Consider the following 25,838-nt stretch of genomic DNA (forward strand, 5'->3'; position numbering starts at 1 on the left):
AATATTAATGTTTGGTTGAGGTGTATGAATTCTATATGCATTACTATGACGTTAAATTTTATCTTGGTATAATACTAAATACTTAAAGCTATACATTACTTAGATTGTAATAGGCTTCAAATCCAGAGAGACTTCAAATTTTGCCTCCGTTTTCCTAGTGATTTCTTCAACAGTAGTAGATGGGTCGTATTCTATTAATACTAGCTTTCCATCAATAACGTCAAACACTGCTAAGTCAGTAATGATTCTTGATACACAACTTTGACCAGTAAGAGGGAATTTACATTCCTCCAAGATCTTAGATCTTCCTTTCTTATCAACATGTTCCATAATGACAACAACTCTTGTAGACTCTGGATTACTGACAAGATCCATCGCACCACCCATACCTTTAACTCTACCAGGTAGACCCCAGTTAGCAAGGTCACCATTACTAGAAACTTGTAAACCACCTAAAACAGTTAAATCTATCTTACCACCACGGATCATAGCAAATGATTCTTCTGATCCAAATAATGACGAACCGGGCTTAAGAGTGACCGTTTCTTTACCAGCATTAATTAAATCAGCATCTTCTTCACCACGTTTCGGATATGGTCCCAATCCTAAAATACCATTTTCGGACTGTAATGTCACATCAATTTCAGGAGCAATAAAGTTTGGAATCAAGGTTGGTATACCAATACCCAAGTTGGCAATATCACCATCCTTGAATTCTTGAGCCGCTCTTCTAACGATTCTTTCTCGTTTAATTTCTGCTTCAGTGGGTTCAGATGCTTCAGTTGCATTTCCATCTTCAGAATACTTGAAAATTTCTATATCTTTAGTTGTTACAGATTGAACAATTTTATGAACATAAAGCGATGGCAAATGTACATCCTCTGGTCTGATTTCACCTGGTTGAACAATATGTTCAGCTTCAACAATAGTTAATTTGGCATTACGACCAAAAGCTGAGTTGAAGTTTCTAGAAGCACCTCTGAACCAACAATTACCTAGAGTATCAGCCTTGTAAGCCTTGACTATGGCTACATCACCGAAAATTGCTGGTTCTAATAAGTACTTTTTACCATTGAATTCCCTAACTTCACGAGGTACACTAGTCTTCAATACTTCATCACCAGTTTCATTATATCTAACAGGTAACTTACCCTCTTCCAACCAAGTGCCAACACCAGTTGGAGTATAAAATGCGGGGATACCAGCTGCACCAGCTCTAACTCTTTCAGCAAGATTACCTTGGGGAGTCAATTCCAAATCTATTTGACCAGTCAAGTACATTTTTTCAAAAGTCCTATTGCCACCAATATAGGATGAGATCATTTTCGTAATTTGACCTGTTACTAATAATTGGGACAATCCTCTACCTTCTAAACCAGCATTATTGGATACAGCAGTAATATTGTTTATATGAGGTTTTTCTTTCATGGCATTGATGATGGTGTCTGGAACACCACTAAGCCCGAACCCACCCGATAATAAGGTAATATTACCAGTTATACCTTCAAGAGCTTCATCAACAGACAGAACAACTTTTGAACTATATCTTACATAATTTCTCCACAAGACTAGGGAAGGATGTGATGTCTTAGTTAATAACATTATGGCCTGATTTTCATAACCAATTACCGCTAAACCCCAACCATATTATGTTTTAACTATATATATATACCCCTATATTGAGTTATGAGGAATCCAGGCAGCGGATAAAGGTGGATAAAGATGGATAAACAAACAGGTAAGAAGACTGTCTTATCAAGAAATATTCAGGCCCGCTTAATATAAAAATAAAACCGTTCTTACCGGAGCGCGGATATATGCAACTGATGCCAATAAAATCGCTAGTGGGGTATGCCGAAATAAAATATCTGGGGTCAATTGCGGACTATATAAAATCCAATGAGAAGTCTGCTATTGACAATAGACTGAAAACTTGAATTATCGATTGCAAAACTAGCAAATAATACTATGTCATTCAACCAAGAATTCACCGATTATGTTAAGGACTCATTTGGGCCCAAAGCTTCGCCCAAGACACACCGTATCCTTGGGTCTTTGATCCAGCACATTCATGATTTCACTAGAGAAAATCATATCACGGTAGATGAATGGATGTGGGGAGTCAATTTTATTAACCGTATTGGTCAGATGTCAGATGCTCAAAGGAACGAAGGTATTTTGGTGTCCGATGTTATTGGTTTAGAAGCTCTTGTTGATTCTATTACTCATGCTTCAGACTCTAAAGGTCATACATCTTCGGCTATTATTGGTCCATTCTATCGTGAAAATTCACCAGAATATCCTTATGGAGGCTCTATTATTCAGCAAGAAGTTGGAGGTGAAAAGACCCTTGTTTCTGGTAAAGTTACTGATACCCATGGTAATGCATTAAAAGGCGCTAAAATTGAAGTTTGGCATTGTGCTCCAAATGGTTTATATGAACAACAAGATCCAGACCAAGTTGATTACAATTTAAGAGGTACTTTCTACGCAGATGAGGAAGGAAAGTATGCTTTTGTTGGATTAAGACCAACTGCTTACCCTATTCCTTACGATGGTCCAGCCGGTGACTTATTGACCCTCATGGATAGATCACCAATGAGACCGGGCCATATCCACTGGAGAGTTACTCACCCTACCTACCACTCTTTAATCACTCAAATTTATGATCGTGAGTGTAAGCACACTAAAGATGATACTGTTTTTGCTGTTAAGGATGATATCATTGTAGACTTCAAGCCATTAGGTGATGTACCAGAATATAAAAGCCAAGGAGTAGTTAACAGATTAGACTACGATATTGTGTTGATTTTAGAGGAAGAAATTCAAAAAACTCGTCAAAAGGTTCGTGATCACCAAGCTGCTTCTGAGAAGTCTATCATTGACAGAAAGAATCTGCTTGCTTAGAGAAGAAAGAAATTTTATTTATGGCTGCCTAGCGCAGCAAATATGTATGTTAATGAATGAAATACTGAATGAATTATTGCTGAGAGATAATATTAAACTGTAGTTTAACAATACCAGAAGTGATACCTTTCTTCCCAATTAATATTAGGGAGTTAGTAAACCCAAACATGTGCATTCTGCTATCTCTTTCATTACTTGAAGCTTTTTATACTAATTCACTTGAGATGTGGCTAGCCAGCTTATGATTATTCATTAAACTCCTGTAAATAAAAGATACTCAACAAGATATTCAACAAGTATCTTGTAATACTAAATCCACGAGTACAAGGACTGTCATCAGTGGTTCATGTAAAATGAAGGCAAACCACCAAAAGAATATGTGTAGAGTAAAGCTTAGAATCAACCTTATACGATTTAAACGTAAGATTGTCTAAATATATATTGTATAATAATTACTTACTATTTAAAAAGTTCTTGATATTTTCATAGACATCTTCAGGAGCTTCAATAACAATCCAGTGTCCCACTTTGCTTAATTCCACGATGGTGGTGTTCTCTATATCTTTTTCTATTAATTCAACCCCTCCAACCCATGGTGCCGTCTTATCCTCATCTCCGTAAATGATCAAAGTTGGCTTCTTAATGAGACCATATTTGTTAGGAATACCATATTTGCCTCCACTAACTATGGCACTGCAGTTAGCTATGTAACCTTCGACTGACTGACTTAAAAGCAATTGTCTTATGAATGCTTTCTTCAAAGGGTCAGTTGCTGACCCAGTAGCAGCCAGTGGAATGATATTAGAAAAATCTTTCAACGATTTAGCACCCTTCAACAGTTCAATTCTCTTAACAAAAATATCGGCTGCTTGTTCAGTAGGATGAACAGGAGCAATTAAGACATTTGAAAATATATTGAATTTATTAGCATGAAATATATTCATGTAGTTAATTAATAAACCAGACATAGAATGTCCCACAAGGACGATTTGTCTAGAAAGCAAACCTGCTTCTCTGAGAATGAGCTCGACATTATTGGACAAGTCATCAAGTGTTAAAGAAGCTTTGTTCAATTGAGAATTAGCAGCACCTTCGTGATCTATCAACACACATGTATATTGCCGAGCTAATTTGATGGCTACAGGATAATGAAAGTTCTGGGATGAACCCAACCCGTGAAGAAAGACGATGACTCTCTCATCCAGGGTGGTCTCTGGTTTTAATAAGGTATAGAACTGACCAGTTGTAGTGTAATCGCTTACAATAGACATCTTATAATTAAAATACACCTAATATGAAGCAAAACATTATGGCTTCTTTCAGTTATTAGATATATAATACAATTTCAATTCGGGCCTAATTTCCCCGGATTATTTTGCTTTTCCGCACTTTTAATTGCAGATGCTAACGCTTTTCCGCTACTACATCGCTCTTCATCAATATATATTTGGTTTCGGAGCATAATTGATCTGAAAATTGGTACAAGAGAAAATAAGCTATAATGACAACGTACTCTAAGGATTTGGAGAACAACACCAAGTTGCAACAGTTTATCACCAATTTCTACAAGATATCTGACCTCAAGCCGCCCACTGAAAATGATCCATACTTAAATTTTGTTTCAGAGTCACCTACTATTGTAATGGGTAGTAATAAATTTGAAGGTAGGGCTAATATTGCTGCCATGAGGAAGGGGATGTGGACCTTTGTGACGCATAGACATCATGTTCCCCAGAACGTATCTACAGTGGTTGAAGATAAGAGATATCTTGTCAATGGATATGTTGAATACACATTGACCAATGGGAAACAACTTTCTACAGATTGGGCCGCCTACATTGAATTTGGTGAAGGATTAGAGTTGAAATTAAATTATTATCAGGTGTATCTCGATACTGCACCTATGAAAGCAGCTGTATTGGAATTGAGAGGTTAGCTTAGATACAAATATACGACAACTGCGGAGAAATTATATGTTGTAGTGTTTTATTTTGTAGTGTAAGAGAACAACTTGTAGACAGTCTTTTAACCGGATTAATGCATCATCTATTATATAACCAGATTAGTAGATCCCACCCCACTCCGTAGCCCTGGAGACAGTGATTGCGAATCATATTACGGAAACCTCGTCTAACGGAAGGTCTCATTTTCCGTTGTTGCGGAAAAACACCTTAAGCAATTAGATCTCTAATCATTCTTACTAATTTCATATATATATCTAAGAAATATCTGATTGCATTCATTTAACTCAAGAATGAGTGATATATAACCGTTGAACATTACCATGACTATTAGTTACTCACAGCTAGAAGAAACCAAGCGGATTTTCGCTGACTTACTTTCTTCAAATATCCTTCCTACTGAGTTTGTAGCATTAGCCCCACAAATCAAATTCTATAATGAGTCCACTCAGCTTACAGTCCCATGCCCTTTAAAGCAAACTGAGTTAATTTCCGCATTAAAAGGCCTTGAAGCATTAATTGCCTTAAAGATGAGTCAAGTTAGATTTGAATCCACTGGATCAGCCAGCATAGATCTTCAACATGCTTTGTTATTCCTTTTCCTGACATACTGTTCGTCTGTCAATGGATTCTTTAAAGGTGATAAAAAAGAAGTCCTTAAATATCTTAAACATACTGACTTGAATCAAGCACAATCCGATCCTTACCGTAGAATGTCAGCTAACTTGTACCGTACCAAGGATAATCGTTATTATCATATTCATGGATCTCTAGATGCAACAACAACATTGAAGATGATAGGATTACCGCCATTCCAACATGGATTAACTGATTATCAAAAGATAGTAGATATATATCAAAGCAAACTTGATGAATTCAATTGTGATCAATTAGAAGAATTAAATGTTAAGAACCGACAAGCCGGAGTTGAAGCCCTCAAACGTGAAGATTTCTTGAAGACTCCCCATGGTGAAACTATCAGCTCCAAGCCAATTTTTGAAATACATGAATTAGAAACAGAGACTCCTCCAGTTCCATTTACATTAGTTAAAGACGAAAAGCCCCAAATTCTTTCAGGAATCAAAGTTCTTGAATTATGTAGAATAATTGCTGGCCCAACTATAGGAAAAATTCTTGCTGAATATGGTGCAACTGTAATTAAAGTTACTTCTGATGAAACTTTACCAGACGTGCCCTTTTTCCAGGTTGATGGTAACATGGGAAAACATACTACGAACCTTAATCTCAAGGAGAATGAAGATCGTGTTAAATTTGAAGAATTACTAGAGGAAGCAGATATTGTGATTGATGGATACAGAACTGGAGTAATCGAAAAATTAGGGTTTGGACGTTCAAAAGTTACTGAATTAGCCAAAAGGCGTGGGAAGGGTTATATCTATGCATCTGAGAACTGTTTCGGATTTAGTGGGGAATGGCTGGGACGTCCAGGCTGGCAACAAATCGCCGATTGTGTAAGTGGGGTTGCTTGGATTCAAGGTCAGGCACTCGGAAAGAATGAACCTATGATTCCACCCTTTCCTATGAGTGATTATGGTACAGGTTGTATTGTAGCCATTTCTATTTTGCTTGCAGTCTATAAGAGAAATGCAGTGGGAGGAAGTTACTGGTGTAACTCAAGTTTAGTACAATATGACTTGTTATTAATGAAGCAAGACATATACCCCAATGAAATTTGGGAATCTAATGTCATTAAAAATCCAGTATTTGCTCCATTTAAGCAATTGAGATATTATGATTCAGTAGATCAAATTTCTGGTGGAGCTCTTGCTATTTTCAAACAATTGAATCCAGAAGCTTTACAAAACGAAGATTATTTCACTTCATTATTCTCTGATGGGTTCAATGGTATGATCAAAGTTCTAAAACCAGTCGTCGAATATTCTGATATAGAGGTGGGGTATAAATGTTCTAGTAGGCCAAACGGATTCGATGCCCCAGAATGGTGGTGAACGAACTCAAAAGTAACAAAGAAGTTAAAAGAGTTTATAGATTATATACATAACAATTTACAATATTTTAAGTCAGATATATTACCCATCTTGAAAAACATGTAAACAAGCCTCTACTTAGTTGGTACTAGTCCATTCATCCTATACAAATAATCTAGAGTTCAGAATTATTCCTAAAGTTAAAAAATATTAGAGAACTGATTACGCAAATCCCGTAGCATAAAAGTTGTATCATAGCTCTTAAATATTTGACTCTATAGTATTAACGATAACTTCAAAACAAGGCAAAGTATGTGAAGCCTTGTATTCAGCATGTAACTTATATAATTTATTCCTTGTATATTATGATAACTATTATACTTACATATAAATGAGACATAAAGTGGCAACTGGAATAAAATATTAAAACTATGAATTTTTATGATAAGCCTTTACAGTTCGTACAAGGAGTAAAACTTAGAGCAAATCACTTGTTACATAGCTAGTGCCTTAGTCAACTTGAAAACTATAAAAAAGTGTTAGAGTTCAAAACTAATCCAAGCTCAGAACAGGTATTTAAAGGATATCTAATTTAACTAATATAATGCAAGGAAATGTTCGCATAAATTAAAGGTGATCCTAGTTAACAACCAACATTTACCCACGTAGATACACAACCAATAGAGCGCATGAGGTTATTTTTAAGCATCTCAGCCTCGGTAACATAATATGGAAACTTTCATTTGAAAGTGTAAATTTACTCACGTCTAAGAGTGAAGTATTAATTTCGTTTGTATATTGGCTAACTTAAAAGAATATAGGTTTCGTAGAATCATAAATTCTAGCCCACGATTAGTTACTTGCTTCAAATATGGCATTAGCTCTATGGTAAGGAGTAGACGAGTTTTTAAGTTAGACTTGAGATTAAGCTTTAATATACTGAAAGTTTTGAGAATGTTGGACCGGCAATGGCATTACACGAAATCAGAAGATAGCTTAAAGTTTAATACTAAATGATATTCCTTTTTCCTTTTCATTTCTTCTTTCTCTTACCAAATAATGTTCTAGAATAACCAATTAGATTTATATGAAAGCTGAAATGATTGTTTAACGTAACATTTGTAGTGATGTAGGTGAAATTTAGTTGACGGAATTCTTAGGAACAGTTCTAATATCACTTTTGATAGTGCCAAAAGGAATTGTCCATTGACACGATCAGCCATGATCGGCTATTTCGTCGTATATTTAAGAAAGTTTATTTTTAATTGTGGAACAATATATAAACTCTAGTTGATATTAACTTTATTACTATATTTATTGTAGTAAATATTGAATCGCGAAAAGTCTTTAGAATAGAATAGAATACGTATTAGAAATTCACTAACAAAGCAATTCTCAAGGTAGAACCAATTGTTCAATAGTCTTTACTCTATTGAAAAAAGTAACTACGGTCTCTAAAGGACTATGTAAAATTTCATCCTCAAAACACAAGTTTCGTTAAACAATTGGTCTGCATGCTAAAACATGCGATCAGGGGTATCAAAAAATACGCCTTGACAGAAGGAAATTTGTGCATATAGAATAGGGCATTATGCAAGCGAAAAAAAAATCTGATTAGCCGAGAGAACAATAAAATTGAAGATTTTAGTACAGGGAAGCAATATCTTGCTCATTTATGCATCCATAACTAAAGGAATAGTGATGCAACAAAGCTAGTCAGAAAAATAAATAGTTTCAAAGAAAATCCTATACACATGATAAAATTATAATAATTTCGTACGTACAATCACTATTGGTTAAGAGAAGAAGAAGAAGAAGAAGAAGAAGAAGAAGAAGTAGAAGAAGAAGATTCAGTACCCTTTTTAATTATGAGATAAAGTACGAGATTAGTGAAATTTTCTAGAGCGAATTAAAATACAACCTTCTGTAAAACGCCAAAATCTGGGATTCGCCAAATTTTCTCGTGTTTGAATTCTCCAAAATAAAATTTTCAAGAATGTTCCAAATTAGATATTTAGCAGCTTTTGTTTTTGAACCCAAATATCCAGTATTTAGACTCAAATACTTTAGATAATTTCCAGGAAATTTGAATATATAAGAAAGCTTATCATCTAATTCAATAAAATTGTAAAATGTTATTCTTCATAGAGTTAAAGGTCATAAATGAAGTCTTCAATTTTAGGAGCAGTATTTTTTGCTGTCTTCCTATTGCAGACAGTATTGTCCGAAAACCGTACCAACATTGATGTTAAAGGCTATTATATGTTAAATATAACTTCTATGGGGGCAAATTACGATTGTGATTTTTATGCTAATATGACAGTTCATGAACATTCAACGTTTATATTTAACAGTTATAATTTTCATCTGTATGGTGGAAGTACCTTTATAAATAAAGGTATTTTTTACTCTCAAAATTTAGGAGCTTATCCCTGGTATGATCCAACTCATAATTCCGGTCTGAGTTTTAAACTTAATGAAGGACAAACAACAGGGGGAATCCACAATACTGGCTTTTTTATGTATAATGATAATACTACTAACTGTGGTCCACCTACTTATACCATACATGGTAATTTCTTCATTAATGAAGGAACTTTTATTTTGGCAGGTTGTCAAGCCTGTGATGGTTCTACAAATATCATTAAACCATACGGAACTAATGCAATTTTTCACAATACAGGTGTCCTTGCATATATGCAATATTTTATGACTGTCGGTGATGCACCAAGTACATATTGGGGTTCTGATTCAGCTTGTACTACTTCCGGCGTGGCTACTGTTATCAACAATGGATCTCTTTGTTTGTTTAATAACAACCCTGTATATCAAGGTTCCCAATATGCTGGAAATGGATGTATTGATATTGGTAATCAAAGTACATTTTTTTTGAGGTGTGCTCAGTTGTTTGGCCTTGATGGTAATTTACAAACATTTTACCTTAGCACAAATACTTCAGTGTTATATTTTGATAATATTGGAGTATCCAATGCCCCCGCAACTCCATATCTTGTAAGTGGTTGGGGGAATAATAATCAGATTACTATTCACATCTCAGATCCAGTTTGGAATTACGATGGTAAAACTTTAAGTATTACAGCAGCATCTGTTACATATCAGTTTATAATTGGTCCTGGATATGACCCATCTTTGATAAGTTGGAGTCAAGGTCCATCCGGTAATAATCTAAGGGTAGGAGGTGCTCGTTTCGTATACAATGCCCCACCCCCAGATAGTTCAAGACCAAGTGTGTGTTTACCATGTCCAACCGTCATACCTAAATTATATGATATATTACAAGATCAACCTGATTATACGACAACTTTCACAACTACAAAATCAGATGGCTCGGTAGAAACTGACTCTGGAGTAATCCACGTCACAAACACCGACGGAACTATCACTACCACTACTTCCTTATTCCCAAATGAATATACTACTACATTCACCACCACTGAATCTGATGGGTTTGTTGCTACTGATTCCGGGATAGTATTTACAACTACTGATAAAGACGGTAATCACATCACCACAACATCTTTATTTCCAACTTCAAGTGATCCATTCACCCGCTACACCACTACATTCATCACTACAGCAACTGACGGATTTGTGGCAACTGATTCTGGTATAGTTATTGTTACCTACAATACCGATGGTAAAGTAACCACAAGGACCTCGTTATACCCAACCCCAACTGATCCATTCACCTCCTACACCACTACATTCACTACTACCGACACTGAAGGATTTGTTGCTACTGATTCTGGTATAGTTGTTGTTACTTACAATACCAACGGAGAAGTTACTACAAAGACATCCCTATTCCCTACTGCAAGTAATCCATTCACTTCCTATACTACTACTTTCACCACTACCGAGACCGATGGATTTGTCGCTACTGATTCTGGTGTAGTTGTTGTTACTTACAATACCGACGGTAAAGTTACCACGAGGACTTCATTATTCCCAACCCAAAGCGATCCATTTACTTCTTACACTACTACATTCACCACTACCGAGACCGATGGATTTGTCGCTACTGATTCTGGTGTAGTTGTTGTTACTTACAATACCGACGGTAAAGTTACCACGAGGACTTCATTATTCCCAACCCAAAGCGATCCATTTACTTCTTACACTACTACATTCACCACTACCGAATCAGATGGATTTGTTGCAACTGATTCGGGAATCATTGTTGTGACTTCCGCCAGTGATGGTTTATGGACTACAAAAACTTCCTTGTTCCCAACCCAAATTGATCTGTTGACTTCCCATTTTACATTTACTAGCACCGAATCTCAACGATCAGATAATACAAATTCTGGTTCGGCCGACGGCAATGTATTGACTTGCACTACTAACGATCCTTACGTCCATACTTTATCTGGTGTCGTGGTTGTCACATATGACTCTAACGAATCCATTGTGACCAGAACTTCATTATTCCCAGAACAAACTCAGTACGAATGTTACACAACTACATTCACCACTACTGAATCGGATGGCTTTGTTGCTACTGATTCCGGTATTGTCATCATAACATCCATCAGTGACGGTTCTTGGACCACTGAAACTTCCTTGTATCCAACTGAAAGCGATCCATTCACTTCCTATACTACTACATTCACCACTACCGAATCAGATGGATTTGTTGCAACTGATTCGGGAATCATTGTTGTGACTTCCGCCAGTGATGGTTTATGGACTACAAAAACTTCCTTGTTCCCAACCCAAAGCGATCTGTTGACATCCCATTTTACATTTACTAGCACCGAATCTCAACATACAACATCATTAGTTCCATCGGACACCAATGTATTAACATGTCACACTACGGATCCACACGTTCATACTCTATCGGGTATCGTTGTTGTGACATATGACACTAATGGTAAAATTGTAACCAGAACTTCATTATTCCCAGAACAAACTCAGTACGAATGTTACACAACTACATTCACCACTACTGAATCGGATGGCTTTGTTGCTACTGATTCCGGTATTGTCATCATAACATCCATCAGTGACGGCTCCTGGACCACTGAAACTTCCTTATACCCAACCGAAAGCGACGTGTTTACTTTATTCACGACTACCTTCACCACTACTGCGTCTGATGGATTTGTCGCTACTGATTCCGGTATTGTCATTGTGACCTCTGCCAGTGATGGATCATGGACCACTGAAACCTCGTTGTTCCCAACACCCAGTGATCCATTCACATCTTATACAACTACATTTACCACTACTGCTTCTGATGGATTTGTTGCTACTGATTCTGGTATAGTTATTGTTACTTACAATTCGGATGAAGAAGTAACCACAAGGACTTCTTTATTCCCAACCCAAAGCGATGTGTTCACTTCATTCACAACCACCTTCACCACCACTGCGTCCGATGGATTTGTTGCTACTGATTCCGGTATTGTCATTGTGACCTCTGCCAGTGATGGATCATGGACCACTGAAACCTCGTTGTTCCCAACACCCAGTGATCCATTCACATCTTATACAACTACATTTACCACTACTGCTTCTGATGGATTTGTTGCTACTGATTCTGGTATAGTTATTGTTACTTACAATTCGGATGAAGAAGTAACCACAAGGACTTCTTTATTCCCAACCCAAAGCGATGTGTTCACTTCATTCACAACCACCTTCACCACCACTGCGTCCGATGGATTTGTCGCTACTGATTCCGGTATTGTCATTGTGACCTCTGCCAGTGATGGATCATGGACCACTGAAACCTCGTTGTTCCCAACACCCAGTGATCCATTCACATCTTATACAACTACATTTACCACTACTGCTTCTGATGGATTTGTTGCTACTGATTCTGGTATAGTTATTGTTACTTACAATTCGGATGAAGAAGTAACCACAAGGACTTCTTTATTCCCAACCCAAAGCGATGTGTTCACTTCATTCACAACCACCTTCACCACCACTGCGTCCGATGGATTTGTTGCTACTGATTCCGGTATTGTCATTGTGACCTCTGCCAGTGATGGATCATGGACCACTGAAACCTCGTTGTTCCCAACACCCAGTGATCCATTCACATCTTATACAACTACATTTACCACTACTGCTTCTGATGGATTTGTTGCTACTGATTCTGGTATAGTTATTGTTACTTACAATTCGGATGAAGAAGTAACCACAAGGACTTCTTTATTCCCAACACAAAGCGATGTGTTCACTTCATTCACAACCACCTTCACCACCACTGCGTCCGATGGATTTGTTGCTACTGATTCCGGTATTGTCATTGTGACCTCTGCCAGTGATGGATCATGGACCACTGAAACCTCGTTGTTCCCAACACCCAGTGATCCATTCACATCTTATACAACTACATTTACCACTACTGCTTCTGATGGATTTGTTGCTACTGATTCTGGTATAGTTATTGTTACTTACAATTCGGATGAAGAAGTAACCACAAGGACTTCTTTATTCCCAACACAAAGCGATGTGTTCACTTCATTCACAACCACCTTCACCACCACTGCGTCCGATGGATTTGTTGCTACTGATTCCGGTATTGTCATTGTGACCTCTGCCAGTGATGGATCATGGACCACTGAAACCTCGTTGTTCCCAACCCAGAGCGATGTGTTCACTTCATTCACAACCACCTTCACCACCACTGCGTCCGATGGATTTGTTGCTACTGATTCCGGTATTGTCATTGTGACCTCTGCCAGTGATGGATCATGGACCACTGAAACCTCTTTATTCCCAACCCAGAGCGATGCATTCACGTCCTACTCCACGACATTCACCACCACTGCGTCCGATGGATTTGTTGCTACTGATTCCGGTATTGTGGTAGTGACCACTGATACTAATGGTTCATTGACCACTGAAACCTCCTTATTCCCAACCGAAAGTGAACCAGTTACTACTGATAATACTAGCAGCTTATCCAATACATCTGCTTCATCTGTCCCTAGCACTGGTGGTCCATTCAATGGTGTTACTTCTTTCACGACAACCTTTACAACAACGGAATCTGATGGATTTGTTGCTACTGATTCCGGTATAGTTGTAGTGACTACTGATACTAATGGCTCATTGACCACATCAACGTCGTTATTCCCAACCCAGAGTGATGTGTTCACGTCCTACTCCACGACATTCACCACCACTGCGTCCGATGGATTTGTTGCTACTGATTCCGGTATAGTTGTAGTGACCACTGATACTAATGGCTCATTGACCACTGAAACCTCGTTATTCCCAACCCAGAGCGATGCATTCACGTCCTACTCCACGACATTCACCACCACGGAATCTGATGGATTTGTTGTTACTGATTCCGGTATTGTCGTAGTGACCACTGATACTAATGGTTCATTGACTACATCAATGTCGATATTCCCAACCCAAGATGAAGCTACCAGTTACACTACATCTGTTAGTGAAAGTGAATTGCCAAGTCAATCTGTGCTAACTTTCCAAATCACTGCTGTGGCGAAATCACCTATTAATTTCAGAGAGTATGTAGCATTGGATGAAGATGTTGTGAGCTTACAAGAATTGGATGGACCAACATTTGAGATGACAGGAGGTTATATCACTATTAATGGCTTATACCTTGAAGCAGATGAAACCAATGGTGTATACTTAGGTGATACTTCTTTCGACGGATGGCTGATAGTTGGTGATCCTATTTTATCATTAGAAGGATTTGGAACGGAATTCTATATTTGCCCGGAGGAGGAAGTTCCTTTACAGCTTAGTCTGATCGATTGTAATTGTTTTGTAGGAGAGTTGCATGTTCTTGAAGATAAACCTACCACTATCACAGATGGTGCAACTATAGCTTATGTGGCCAGTGTTTGCAATTCTGAAGCTAGTTCTAGTTCAGTTGCAACAGAATTTACATCTGAGATTGCTCCTACTGCTACTGGATCTACAATAACTACAACATATACATCCAATGAAGTTATTACAATCACTGATTGTCCAGAAACTGTTACAGATTGTCCTTTGAATTCAATCAAAACTACTACAATTATTCATACAATCACGACCACATATTGCCCTGAATCCGGAGACACTACCGCAGAATTTACATCTGAGATTGCTCCTACTGCTACTGGATCTACAATAACTACAACATATACATCCAATGAAGTTATTACAATCACTGATTGTCCAGAAACTGTTACAGATTGTCCTTTGAATTCAATCAAAACTACTACAATTATTCATACAATCACAACCACATATTGCCCCGAATCTGGAGCTCCGTCTAGAGAACATACTTCGTCGACAACACCTACCGTTAATACTAACAGCGTTGGTGAAGTGAGTACGATAAGTGGCTACAATTTATCAGGTGAATTCACATCTACAGTGGCAGCAGGAAATGTCGAGTCGAATATTGCAAGCAATGCTCAAGCAAGCATTTATTCTATCATAGTCAGCAATGCAAACACCGAGTCGACTGTTTCAAACAATCCACACACAGACTCTAAGTCATCCGTTTCTAATAACGCTCAAACAAGCACTGACATTACTCCATTGAGATACAGTTCAAGTATTGAAACTACAGCTTCCTCTTCTCGTTTGACTCCAGTAAGCCCTGCTCCTAGCGTCTCAATTGATGAAAGTGGAGCAATGATAAACAAATGGAAGGTTGTTACTTCACTCCTTGCTTTATCAGTTCTCCTTATTTTCGTTTAGATTATTTCATGAAGTTTAATATTTTTGTTCATGATTACATTATCATTATTTTTCCCTATTCTTCCCTATTTTTAAATTCAAGTTTGGATTATTCTTATCTATCTATTAAATTCAAGTACGAATTGGATGGTTTTTAAAGTTTCTTTTACCCCCATTTATATTTTTCGGTCTATAAAATATTTTAATTTTCTGTACTACAATATATTTTTAATTTTCTGTTCTACAATATATTTCTACAATATATATATTTTTAATTTTTAACAGAACAGCTGTAAGAGTTTCTAGTGAGGTTTTTGCTATCGCATTCATTCATGGTAGGTGTGAAAGCGATAATTCTCAATTCAAGTATAATCCACCTTTATGATATGGCCCACAAAGTAGGCGTCAAATAGAAATTTTTTTGCCACGCATTTTGAAATAGGCGTAGAACCTATAAAATTGGCGACATAAAACAGGCGTCATGCTCAATTTTAACAATTTTGAGCTGTAATTGGCACTGTATATTGGTACGTGCTCTGGGAGGTTTAGTTAGTATAGAGAAGTGTTGGAACGATCTGTAGCGTTAGTTAGAGCAGGTTGAAGTCAAGATTTTTACGGTATGTGCAGGATTTTGGAATATCTGTGCAGGTCTCAATGGGCAAATTCTGGCTGTTTGAAGTAGACTTTAAATTTAATTTGATGGAGCTAAAAATGAAGCATATTGTAGAAGATGATATGCTTAAGTGAATTGTACAATTTGGTAGTGCTCGCATTAAGGTGGGTGAAGTTAATGGTGTTTTAGAGATGATCTTAACTATGTGCGAAAGTAATGTTCTCATAGTTAAGGATTGCTTAAATCAGGCGTCAAGTGGCACTTTTATTAATTGTTTGAACGTGATCTTTTGGTAGGGGTATATTGAGGTAATAGTACATATAATGTACGAAGAAGAGTTTATTAGCACTAAATTTAGAGTGTTTGGATTGTAATTTTACATAGTTAAGAGCATATTTAAAACAGGCGTCATTGGGTATTTTTTGTAAGCGTATTGAAAAAGTGAAGAGTGCGATTGATTTGTAATTGTAGTTATGGTTGGGATGTGAAAAATTGAATATTAGTAGTGGTGGAGTTGATGCTAGCTTAGTCTTAGTATAATATGCTTGTAGCGTCTTAGGTATGTCGCAAAAAATTTATCGAGTGTCGCAAAATTTAGGGAGCATTTAGCTAGCGAGAAAAAATAGGGAGGGATGGGTAGGCGCAATACTTTAAAAAAGCAAAAAATTAGGGAGGGTCTAATATTATTTGCCGATTTCGCAGTAATATATTTAGAGGTACTTAAGAAGGTAGTTGCAGAAGTAAATAATAAAATGGTATATTTAAGTACATAAGAGCTATGTGGTATATATAATGATCGTTTGGAAGTAGTATATCCGTGAATCTATTAAGTTAGATATACTTTAATTAAAAAATGTTAAAGTAAAGGAAAATATACATAGTAGATAAAAAATGTTTGCGATCAGCTAAGTATTGGTAGAATTACTAATTGAAGGGATATTAAAAGGGTTCAGAATACTTAATTTTTAAATATATGTCAGTGATCTGTTAGCTACAGTAAGATGATAAGTAAGAAAATATAGCAGTGGACAATAAGATAAAAGTAGAACTGCGTAAGGAATTAATATAATTATAAGTAGAACTGCGTAAGGAATTAATATAATTATAAGTAGAAACGTATATTCAGGGAATAAAGGTATTGGAACAAAATGCGCTTTAGAAGTTAGATTGGAACATAATGCAATTTAGATGGAACTAAGACACTTTAGAAATAAGTTTGGCGAATTACTAGAAATTTAACAAAGGTGATAGCAAGTGAAGTTGAGTTAGTACAGGTTTAAATAGTCATAAAGGAGTGTTGATATATGTAGTAGTATCATAAGTAAAGCTGGTCTAAGTATTGGAAAGGTACTAGAGTCAAATAATTATAGACAATGTTGGCGCATAATAGTTTTATTTAAGATAAATGTAAATAGTAAATATTATGTGAGAGCACAGCTTAATTTGGCTAGGCGCAAAAAATAGCGAGGGTTAGCCTGAAAAAGATTAGGATGGTTTGGGTAGGCGCGCAACTTCAAAAGCGAAACATTAGGGAGATCGAATTAGCGCGCAAAAATTGTGATCGAAAAATTGACAAGTATTATTTGGCACTAATATATTTCGAGGTCCATAATAAGGTAGATGCAGAAGTAAGTAATAATATGGTATAGTTAAGTCTATAAAAGCTATGTGGTAGAGATAATGATTGATTAGTATATCCGTGCATTTATTGAGTTAGAGTAATGGCTCTAGAAGTAAAGGCTTAAACTTAAATAGATCTAAAAGGAAAGTATAGCATGTGTAGATTTAATAGTAATTTAAGTATAGGTCATTGAAGAGTGTAAACGAAGTCTCCAATTTAGATAGTGGGGATCATTTAATTTTTCAGCTAGTATAGATATTAGCCTGTGTGCAGGAGAGCAGATTTACTATGTAAAAAATCAATTTTCACCTCGCAGGACAGAACTTGGGTGCATTTTGATTTTCCCATAGTTAAGGGTGCAAGTTGAGTCGTTTATATGCCGTACTAAAAAAATAGTCTAGTATAATTTAGATTGACCAGAAATTTTTATGAAGTGAGCTATGTAAATGTTTATTAACAACATAAGTAAACTACACTATTATTGATATGCAACATTTTAATGGTTTTTAAAGTACATATGTTATTTTGGTTATAGTTTCACCACGATCCATTTGAGTATGACTTTCAATTGTTACGGATTCACTAATTAGACATCATTGTATTTCTCATTATGATTAATATATTAATTACTATAATGTTATACAGCCATTGCAATTCAATGACTTTTAAGCTGGTTTTGATAAGATTCGTTTAGTATGGACTTGGGTCACTAGGTACACTTGTTTCAGAAGGTGATTTATTACTATTTGTGGAGCAGTAGTTTAATGGTCAAGAGTTATAAAGTAATTAGTATAATATTATCCAGATAAGGCAATTCAATGACTTTTAAGCTGGTTTTGGTAAGGTTCGGTAGCTATTGCTTTTGGTCACTAGGTGCACTTGTTTAAGGTGATTTATTACTATTTGTGGATCAGTAATATAATAATCAAGAGTTTTAAAGTAATTACTATAATATTGTCCAGTCAAGGCAATTCAATGACTTTTAAGCTGGTTTTGGTAAGGTTAGGTAGCTATTGAGTTTGGTCACTCGGTGCACTTGTTTAGCACTCTAAGTTTTAATGGTATAGTTTGCTGGTGTTGATTGTTGGTAAATTTGGTATTTTTGTATATTAAGGGTTGTATTTAATATAGAAAGATCATCTTTTTCTTTGGAAGTTATTTCAAAAGATGTAGAATGTAATTAGATAAGTTATATATGTATAATTATTTTAATAAATGATTTGGTTCACATTTTATGCTTTTCTCTAGTTTGTAATAAATTTATGATTAATGTAGATTTGAATTTTTGGTCGTGCGTAGAAATTGTTAGCTGTAATTTTTTAGTGAGCAGAAAATTAAATTTATATTTTAAAGTATAGTAATTAGAGTTAGATAAGTGGCACTATGTACAATTGCTAAAGTAGTAACATTGGAACGTAATGTAGTTTAGATATTAGTTTGGAACATAATGTAATTTAGACATTAGTTTGGAACTTAATGCGCTTTAGAAGTAAGTTTGGAACATAATGTAGTTTAGATATTAGTTTGGAACATAATGTAATTTAGACATTAGTTTGGAACTTAATGCGCTTTAGAAGTTAGTTTGGAACATAATGTAGTTTAGATGTTAATTTGAAATTATTTAGATAGAACTAATACAATTTAGAATTAAGTAGTAGAATTTACTAGAAATTTAACAATAGCAAGTCAAGCTAAGTTAGCACTGAAGATAGAATTGGTTTAAATAGTAGTAATTAATGAGTGTTGTTAAATGTAGTAGTAACATAAGTAATCTTGTTCTAACTATCGGAAAGCTAATAGAATTTAATAAATATAGATATTGTTGTCACATAATAGTTGTATTTAAGGTGACTTTAATTAAAGTAAAGGAACTGTAGGATGGAAGGTAGAACAAATTAATTAGAAATATCATCATATGGAAATAGTAATTAAGTAATTAAAGAGTAATATAGAATGTCTATTAGATATTATAAGTATAGTTTTAGAGGTTATACTGAAGGTAACTTAATGATACTTTAAATATAAGTGTTATTCAAGGATATTGGAGGTACCCAATTGGAATTAGAAATAACTTCAATAGTATTAGCTGACGTATCAGTGGTATATGATATAGTTAAAAATGTAGAAGTAAGTAGCGCTTATTTTACAAGTCTAACTAAAAGTAGTGTTTATTAGTGATATGAATTAGAACAAGAGTCTAATGGATAGTAATCTTTAATTGGGAAAGTAATAAAATATACTATTGGAAGTAGCAGTAAGCTAGCAATAACTTTTATTGAGTATAGTAGAAAATATATTTAACTTGTATAAGTAATGATTAAGAGAAAGTAATGATTCTAAATGGAAGAAGTGAAGTCAAGTTAGTTAGAAATATATTGTAATGTTAAAATTTATACTAGAAAGAATTTTACATACATATATAACTATAATTTTATACTTACTTTAATACCATTTTAGTCTTCTTATCCAAATGGTAATGCATTATGCTGGTTTCCTCTTCTTTCACTTGTTGGATCATTATATATATGAAGTACATATACCCATATGTCCCTCGATATTCACTTAATATAACTTTAAGAAAATCATCGTAGCTGTGAAGTATCCATATTATTTCTTGATTCCTAAACATCTTAGATAAGGTAATAAAACACAAGTCTATATTGTAATAGCCAGTCAAAAGAATGAAACTTAGTAACTGTTCCATCATGCATTCACCTTGATGCATCAAGTGGCATCTTTTGCATGCTCCTTTAGTTTGTTTCTGTCTTAATCTATCTTCTAATTGTTTCATTTTTTCCTCTTTGACATTGTTGTCCATCAGCCATCCTACCTTACTACTTACTCCCCTCCAACCATTAATCACTTTAAGTGTTGTCAGGAAGTTTCTCCTTTTAGTTGTATCAGCCCCAAGCCTATTATTTGGCTTGGGGGTATACAATAGATTATACAAATCTTGACTTAATTCTTGAAAAGGGATATTATGATGAGTTAAGTTCAACTGTTTGTTGAATCTTAGTAATACACAGCTCTTCATTTTGGCTCTAAACAGCTCCTGATGTACATAATTAACTACTATATTTCTTAGTTCTATAGCCCTTTCTATATTATCCTGATTAATATAATTAAGTAACTTTTTGGAGGAACTCAAGACATATGGAATAAGGAGTCCCATAGTAAATCTGTAGTTGGGACATTCTATATTGTGGGTTTCGTGATTGAGTCCACATCCATAGCAGATCACCTGATTCCCAAGACCACGGTAATAGTAGTGTTGGAAATTATAAATTAAGGCATTATCAATTCTTAATTCATCCTCAAACTTAGCTTTTTTAAAACGTTGTGGATCCATCATTACATAGATATTATCATTATATTTCTGGAGTACTGAAATGACCGATTCATCTGTTTGAAGATATAATGATTCATCTGCTGATTGGTTATTTAATATCCGCTGTTGTTTGGAGGCAGATTGGTATGACTGTGTTTCTCCTCTTCTTTTCAATATTGGTCTTGTTGAATCAAAGGTTGACAAAGGTGACTGATATGTGTTGGTTGTATTGGACAGACTACCTGCAACTTCATTTATTGATGATTGAGCTAAAGGTATGTTAAATAAAATTCTATTGCTAGCTGGTTTATTTAGTGATCTATTAATCATACTAGGTGGAACTTGATTGACGACAGGCAAATTATCAAACCAGTCAGTAGTGTCTGTCTCATCCATTGTATTATCAGCTTGTGTTTCTACTTCAATTGGTCTATCTGTTTCTACTTCCATTGGTCTATCAACTTGTGTTTCTCCTTCAATTGGTCTATCTGTTTCTACTTCAATTGGTACTATCGGTTGTGTTGGACCATTGCTTCTGCAGACACTGCACAACAGTACTTTGAGTTCTGTGCACAGTTTGATTTCCAATTCTTGGGACCAATTTTGAACCTCCGACAAACATGTAGGTGACATGAGTTTCTTTTGAAATTCATCTTTACTTCTATTGGCTACAAGAATCAAATCAACTGTCGATGCCTGCCCATCTCTACCAGTCCTACCACTGGCTTGTATGAGAGTTTCGGCGTCATAGCATTGGTCTCCAATAATTAAATATCTAAGTGATGTTATGTCTAATCCGGTAGTAAACCCAGTAGTAGCAATTACAACTCTTAATTCACTATTGTATACCTTTTCTATAACACTCTCTTTATCAGCGAAATTTAACTTGGAATGGAACATTTCACAATTAATACCAGCCTCTTTGAATTCTTTATGATACTCTTGTACCTTTCTTATAGTGGGTAAGATAACAATACTAAAAGGAACTTGTAATACTTTTGATTTAATTATTTCAGCAACTTCTTCTTCTCTTTTGACAATGGTTTTATTAAGTATTATATTTGGACGAACAATGGAAGGACTTTCTAATCTAATTAGCCTTTTGGGATTTATCAAACTGTTCAATTCCCTTTCATATGATTTAGGGTATGTCGCTGACACAAAGAGCATTTGAAATCGTTTGCATTTAGCAATTTCTTCATTTTTGCTCTCTCTATATTGATGATACATAAAGTGGGCCTCTTCAAATATAATTCGACGTACTGACATATGGTTGGAAGCTTCAATGGTTTCTATCAATTCATTACTAAATAGTTCTAATTGTACTATTAGCATATCATATGCTGTGGTGTAATTAATAGTACCCTCATAAATTAATGGTACAACTCCGTAACGTTTTAGATGTTCTAATATATCTAATCTCAAGGAAATAAAGGGTACTACAACTACTGAGACTTGCCTTTTGCTACTTGGAAACACATAGTTTTCCAAATAGCTGGCAACCCCATATGTTGCTGTCTTTCCCTCAGAAGTTCTTAAACATATAGCTATAGAGTTATTTCTAAGAACCTCCAAGGTAGTAACCACTTGTATTTCTCTAGCTGGAAAATTCAAAACCTTAAGATAAGCGTCTTTTACATCCGCAATGCTAACATCTTGCCATATTATGTTTGAACTATTAACTTCGGGGGTTACATGATTAGTCAACATCTCATACCATCTATTGCAAACTTTCCTTTGGAGTAAATTGTTACTGACATTACTTCTGCTTTCATGATTATAACCGTAATTGACCAAGGCCGTTGTATTGGAATGGTTGCTCATTCTATTGATTTCACTGATTATTTGTTCAACTTTATTAAAGTCAACAACTAAAGAGTGAACCAATGAATGTAACCCTTGACGCATTTCTCTTTGATTTAACCCAACACCATATGCCTTTGTGATGTTTCGAATGGCACTCAATCCAAGGTCCGGCTTAGCTCGACCATTAAGTGATATGAACAACTTGGTAAAATACTCTCTTTTAATATATTCAACATTATTAGCGGCCCTGATTATTGGATCTTCTACATCTAGATCCTCTTCTTCATTCTCTATTTCTTCGATTTCCTGAACTAAGTCTTGGTCTATATCTGAATTAACATGTCTATTAGTACGTTCTTTTGTATAACTAGTACCCTCAATAAACTTGAGTCTAAGCTCCAACAATATATGCCTTGTCAAATGTAAGTATAATATGAGATATTGTCCGGTTTCCACATTCAAGTATTTAGTAATAGCAACTATAGTATTGTGACGGTCTAAATTTTTGGAGTAGGTAGTTCTGAATACTACATTTTCTTCATCAAGAATTACATTACTAGGTGAGTTGGAGTGGTCCTCGATTCTCATAGTGAGAATCTCTGGAGACCTATAGGGTGCTCCGCACCCAATAATAATAAGTAGGTAAAGTAATTCTTGAATCTTGAGTATTCTCTTGAACAAAGCAACAGCAGAATGAACATTTTTGACTTTATTTTTTTTGAGTAATAGTTGAAATTCAGAATTGCTATAGCGTTTAAATGTTTTTCGGAGACTGAGTTTCTTATTATACTCCTTAACTATATCTGAATATTTAACACCATTGAAGAGATCAGGACCAAATATATCAACCAACTCATCTTTAATTGTAGTAATGCAACCTTTTCTCATATCATTCAATAGTTGCAATGAGACAATCTTACCGTTAATTCTAAAAGCATCTGTTCTGGAACCTACTTGTTGACAATTCATCGGAGTCTGAGGACTAGCTAAATCATGTTGATTGAACAACCATTTAAGACTGAAATAACCTGCACTATGTTCAATGTTGGGAGACTTTAATTCCTGTTTGAATGCTTTAAATTCTTCTTTAGTAATTTCATGTATAATGATTAATTTGGAGAAGAATAATACGCTGCAGAACATAGTCCTTCTCACTGAGTTCGAGACAAGACTATTATTCTGCAGCATACAACTAAGAACAAAAAGGTCTAGAACTGTTCTCTCAACATTAACTTTTAAAAGATAATCTTTTAAGAACATAGTGCAGAACTTGTCGAAGTCCTCTTTCGAAGTTACCTTAATATCTAAATGGAATAAACTTACTTGAAGGAAGGTCACAGTGGCTTTAACATAATCATTAACCGCCCCTCTACTATAGTGTGACTTTAAGAACACTTTGGTAGTATTCAAGTTTTTCTGAAACTCATTAAGCTTGTCCAAGTGATCCTTTGTAAAAAAGCTTCTTACTAAACTGGTAAGCTTTTTCTTACCGGCTTCATCTTCTGGAACTTCCTTGTAAAGTCTCATTGCCCTTTCAACACAAAGTAATGATAAGAATTTATCCTTATTCAAGTCCAGTAAAATATTTTCCTGAGTTAAATTCTCATAGATATCAATTGTAGTTGCTTCAATTAAAATTGATGATAAACGGCTACTGATTCTAACAGGATAACCCAGCTGCTGCAGCAGGACTAGCATTTCATGATTGGCTTCAGGATGATATTTCTTGACATGCCGATTGAAATACTTTAACCCAATAAACGAAGAGTCACAAAAGTTACAATTGTACATGTCAATTGGTTGGACACCCGGAATAGAGACATTGGTAGACAATCTGTTGGTAGTAATGTCTCTCTGCAATTTAGATTCATCTAAAAAGAAGGGTTCCAAACTCTCATACTTCGCTGCCACATTACCCTCCCATCCAGGAATATCAGTGATAAGTCTTCTGAACTGCTGCATGTTCGGAATACTTCTGAATTCATTGGCTTTCGGAATAAAGACAAAAGGAATTCCTGGAGTACAGATGTATCCGTTAGAGTTCAAGGTTTCAAGAGTTTGATTAGTGGCTTGGTCATAAAGTGACTCAACTACTTCATCTTCACTTTCGCTAGAGTGTTCGTCGCTGAAGACTTCTCCATAATATGGAATGCCGTGGTTAAGAAAATCGCGTTCAGTACTATCTGTGGTAGACATTGTTGGTTTAAGAACTTTGGTTATGATAAACGTATCTGATCTTAGTTAGTGTTATATCTATCTGGTTTGATGTTAAATTTTTATTTTTCTTTGAAAAAGCTTTGAAATATTTTCATTCTAACTTTTTCCTTATTTAGGTAAATGGTACACACTACGCATTGATTTAAGTTCGTGCATAAAAATTAACTTATTATATTTATTTAGACTTAACAGGTTACTAATTAGATGATACAGTGCAGACGGTTATTAAAATATATTAAATCAAAGTATTGCAAAAAATATTATTGACAATTAATAATACTCGCTATGACTATTAATAGAGGGATCAGGTTTTCTTATCTGAATTATTTTACGAACTGTTATCTCTTAATAATAAATTAAATAATTATAAATTAAATATTAGTATTTGTGAATATTCTAAATTGATGTAGTAATAGTAAATTAAATAGAAGTAAGATCAGGACAGCTCAAATGGTTACTTTCAAAAATAGTTAACCAAGTAGTTCGCTAGGTGGACAAAATTAGGGGGCTGGACAGAAAAAAGTTAATACTGGAGAAGGCAAAAGCTGCAAAAAAATACTGTCCGATTTTACTAGTTGAAAGAAAATACTCAATAAATTGAAGGCGAGGAAAAATTAGGGAGGGTTTGTCTAGGCGGGAAAAAATACTGATTGAAATTGACAAGGTATATTCTGGCTGATTGCAATAGAGTTTATACTTAACTGCTTGGAGCTCAGAATGAAGTATATGGTATAAGGTGATGTAGTTA

General features: G+C 35.2%; 7 protein-coding genes across 7 annotated transcripts; 4 read left to right on the forward strand and 3 right to left on the reverse strand. All coding sequences in view use genetic code 12, as the record gives it.

Annotated features, from left to right (window-relative positions):
• Positions 1-22: 22 nt before the first annotated feature.
• On the reverse strand, positions 23-1,764 carry RJT21DRAFT_123441 (3-oxoacid CoA-transferase). The gene has a single exon (XM_064882723.1). The coding sequence runs from the start codon at positions 1,600-1,602 to the stop codon at positions 100-102; it is 1,503 nt and encodes a 500-aa protein (XP_064736156.1). The 5' UTR covers positions 1,603-1,764; the 3' UTR covers positions 23-99.
• Positions 1,765-1,850: 86 nt separating this feature from the next.
• On the forward strand, positions 1,851-3,270 carry RJT21DRAFT_58785 (uncharacterized protein). Its single transcript, XM_064885133.1, has one exon. It carries the CDS (start codon positions 1,969-1,971, stop codon positions 2,905-2,907), a length of 939 nt encoding a protein of 312 aa, XP_064736157.1. The 5' UTR covers positions 1,851-1,968; the 3' UTR covers positions 2,908-3,270.
• A 1-nt stretch (position 3,271) lies between these two features.
• RJT21DRAFT_58786 (uncharacterized protein) lies at positions 3,272-4,285 on the reverse strand. Its single transcript, XM_064885134.1, has one exon. The coding sequence runs from the start codon at positions 4,176-4,178 to the stop codon at positions 3,360-3,362; it is 819 nt and encodes a 272-aa protein (XP_064736158.1). The 5' UTR covers positions 4,179-4,285; the 3' UTR covers positions 3,272-3,359.
• Positions 4,286-4,352: 67 nt separating this feature from the next.
• RJT21DRAFT_123443 (uncharacterized protein) lies at positions 4,353-4,871 on the forward strand. Its single transcript, XM_064882724.1, has one exon. The coding sequence runs from the start codon at positions 4,409-4,411 to the stop codon at positions 4,841-4,843; it is 435 nt and encodes a 144-aa protein (XP_064736159.1). The 5' UTR covers positions 4,353-4,408; the 3' UTR covers positions 4,844-4,871.
• A 255-nt stretch (positions 4,872-5,126) lies between these two features.
• Positions 5,127-6,851, forward strand: RJT21DRAFT_123444 (uncharacterized protein). Its single transcript, XM_064882725.1, has one exon. The coding sequence runs from the start codon at positions 5,192-5,194 to the stop codon at positions 6,836-6,838; it is 1,647 nt and encodes a 548-aa protein (XP_064736160.1). The 5' UTR covers positions 5,127-5,191; the 3' UTR covers positions 6,839-6,851.
• Positions 6,852-8,980: 2,129 nt separating this feature from the next.
• On the forward strand, positions 8,981-15,744 carry RJT21DRAFT_142307 (uncharacterized protein; the record flags this gene model as incomplete). Its single annotated transcript, XM_064883419.1, has 4 exons — positions 8,981-10,475; positions 10,566-10,757; positions 12,111-12,668; positions 14,334-15,744. The coding sequence occupies 4 exons, from the start codon at positions 8,981-8,983 to the stop codon at positions 15,524-15,526; spliced, it is 3,438 nt and encodes a 1,145-aa protein (XP_064736161.1). The 3' UTR covers positions 15,527-15,744.
• Positions 15,745-19,502: 3,758 nt separating this feature from the next.
• RJT21DRAFT_142308 (DEAD/DEAH box helicase) lies at positions 19,503-25,069 on the reverse strand (the record flags this gene model as incomplete). Its single annotated transcript, XM_064883420.1, has 2 exons — positions 19,503-19,610; positions 20,181-25,069. The coding sequence occupies 2 exons, from the start codon at positions 25,067-25,069 to the stop codon at positions 19,565-19,567; spliced, it is 4,935 nt and encodes a 1,644-aa protein (XP_064736162.1). The 3' UTR covers positions 19,503-19,564.
• Positions 25,070-25,838: the final 769 nt, after the last annotated feature.

The sequence above is a fragment of the Scheffersomyces amazonensis genome (assembly GCF_036850825.1).
Source record: "Scheffersomyces amazonensis strain UFMG-HMD-26.3 chromosome Unknown RJT21scaffold_8, whole genome shotgun sequence".
Lineage (NCBI taxonomy): Eukaryota > Fungi > Ascomycota > Pichiomycetes > Serinales > Debaryomycetaceae > Scheffersomyces > Scheffersomyces amazonensis.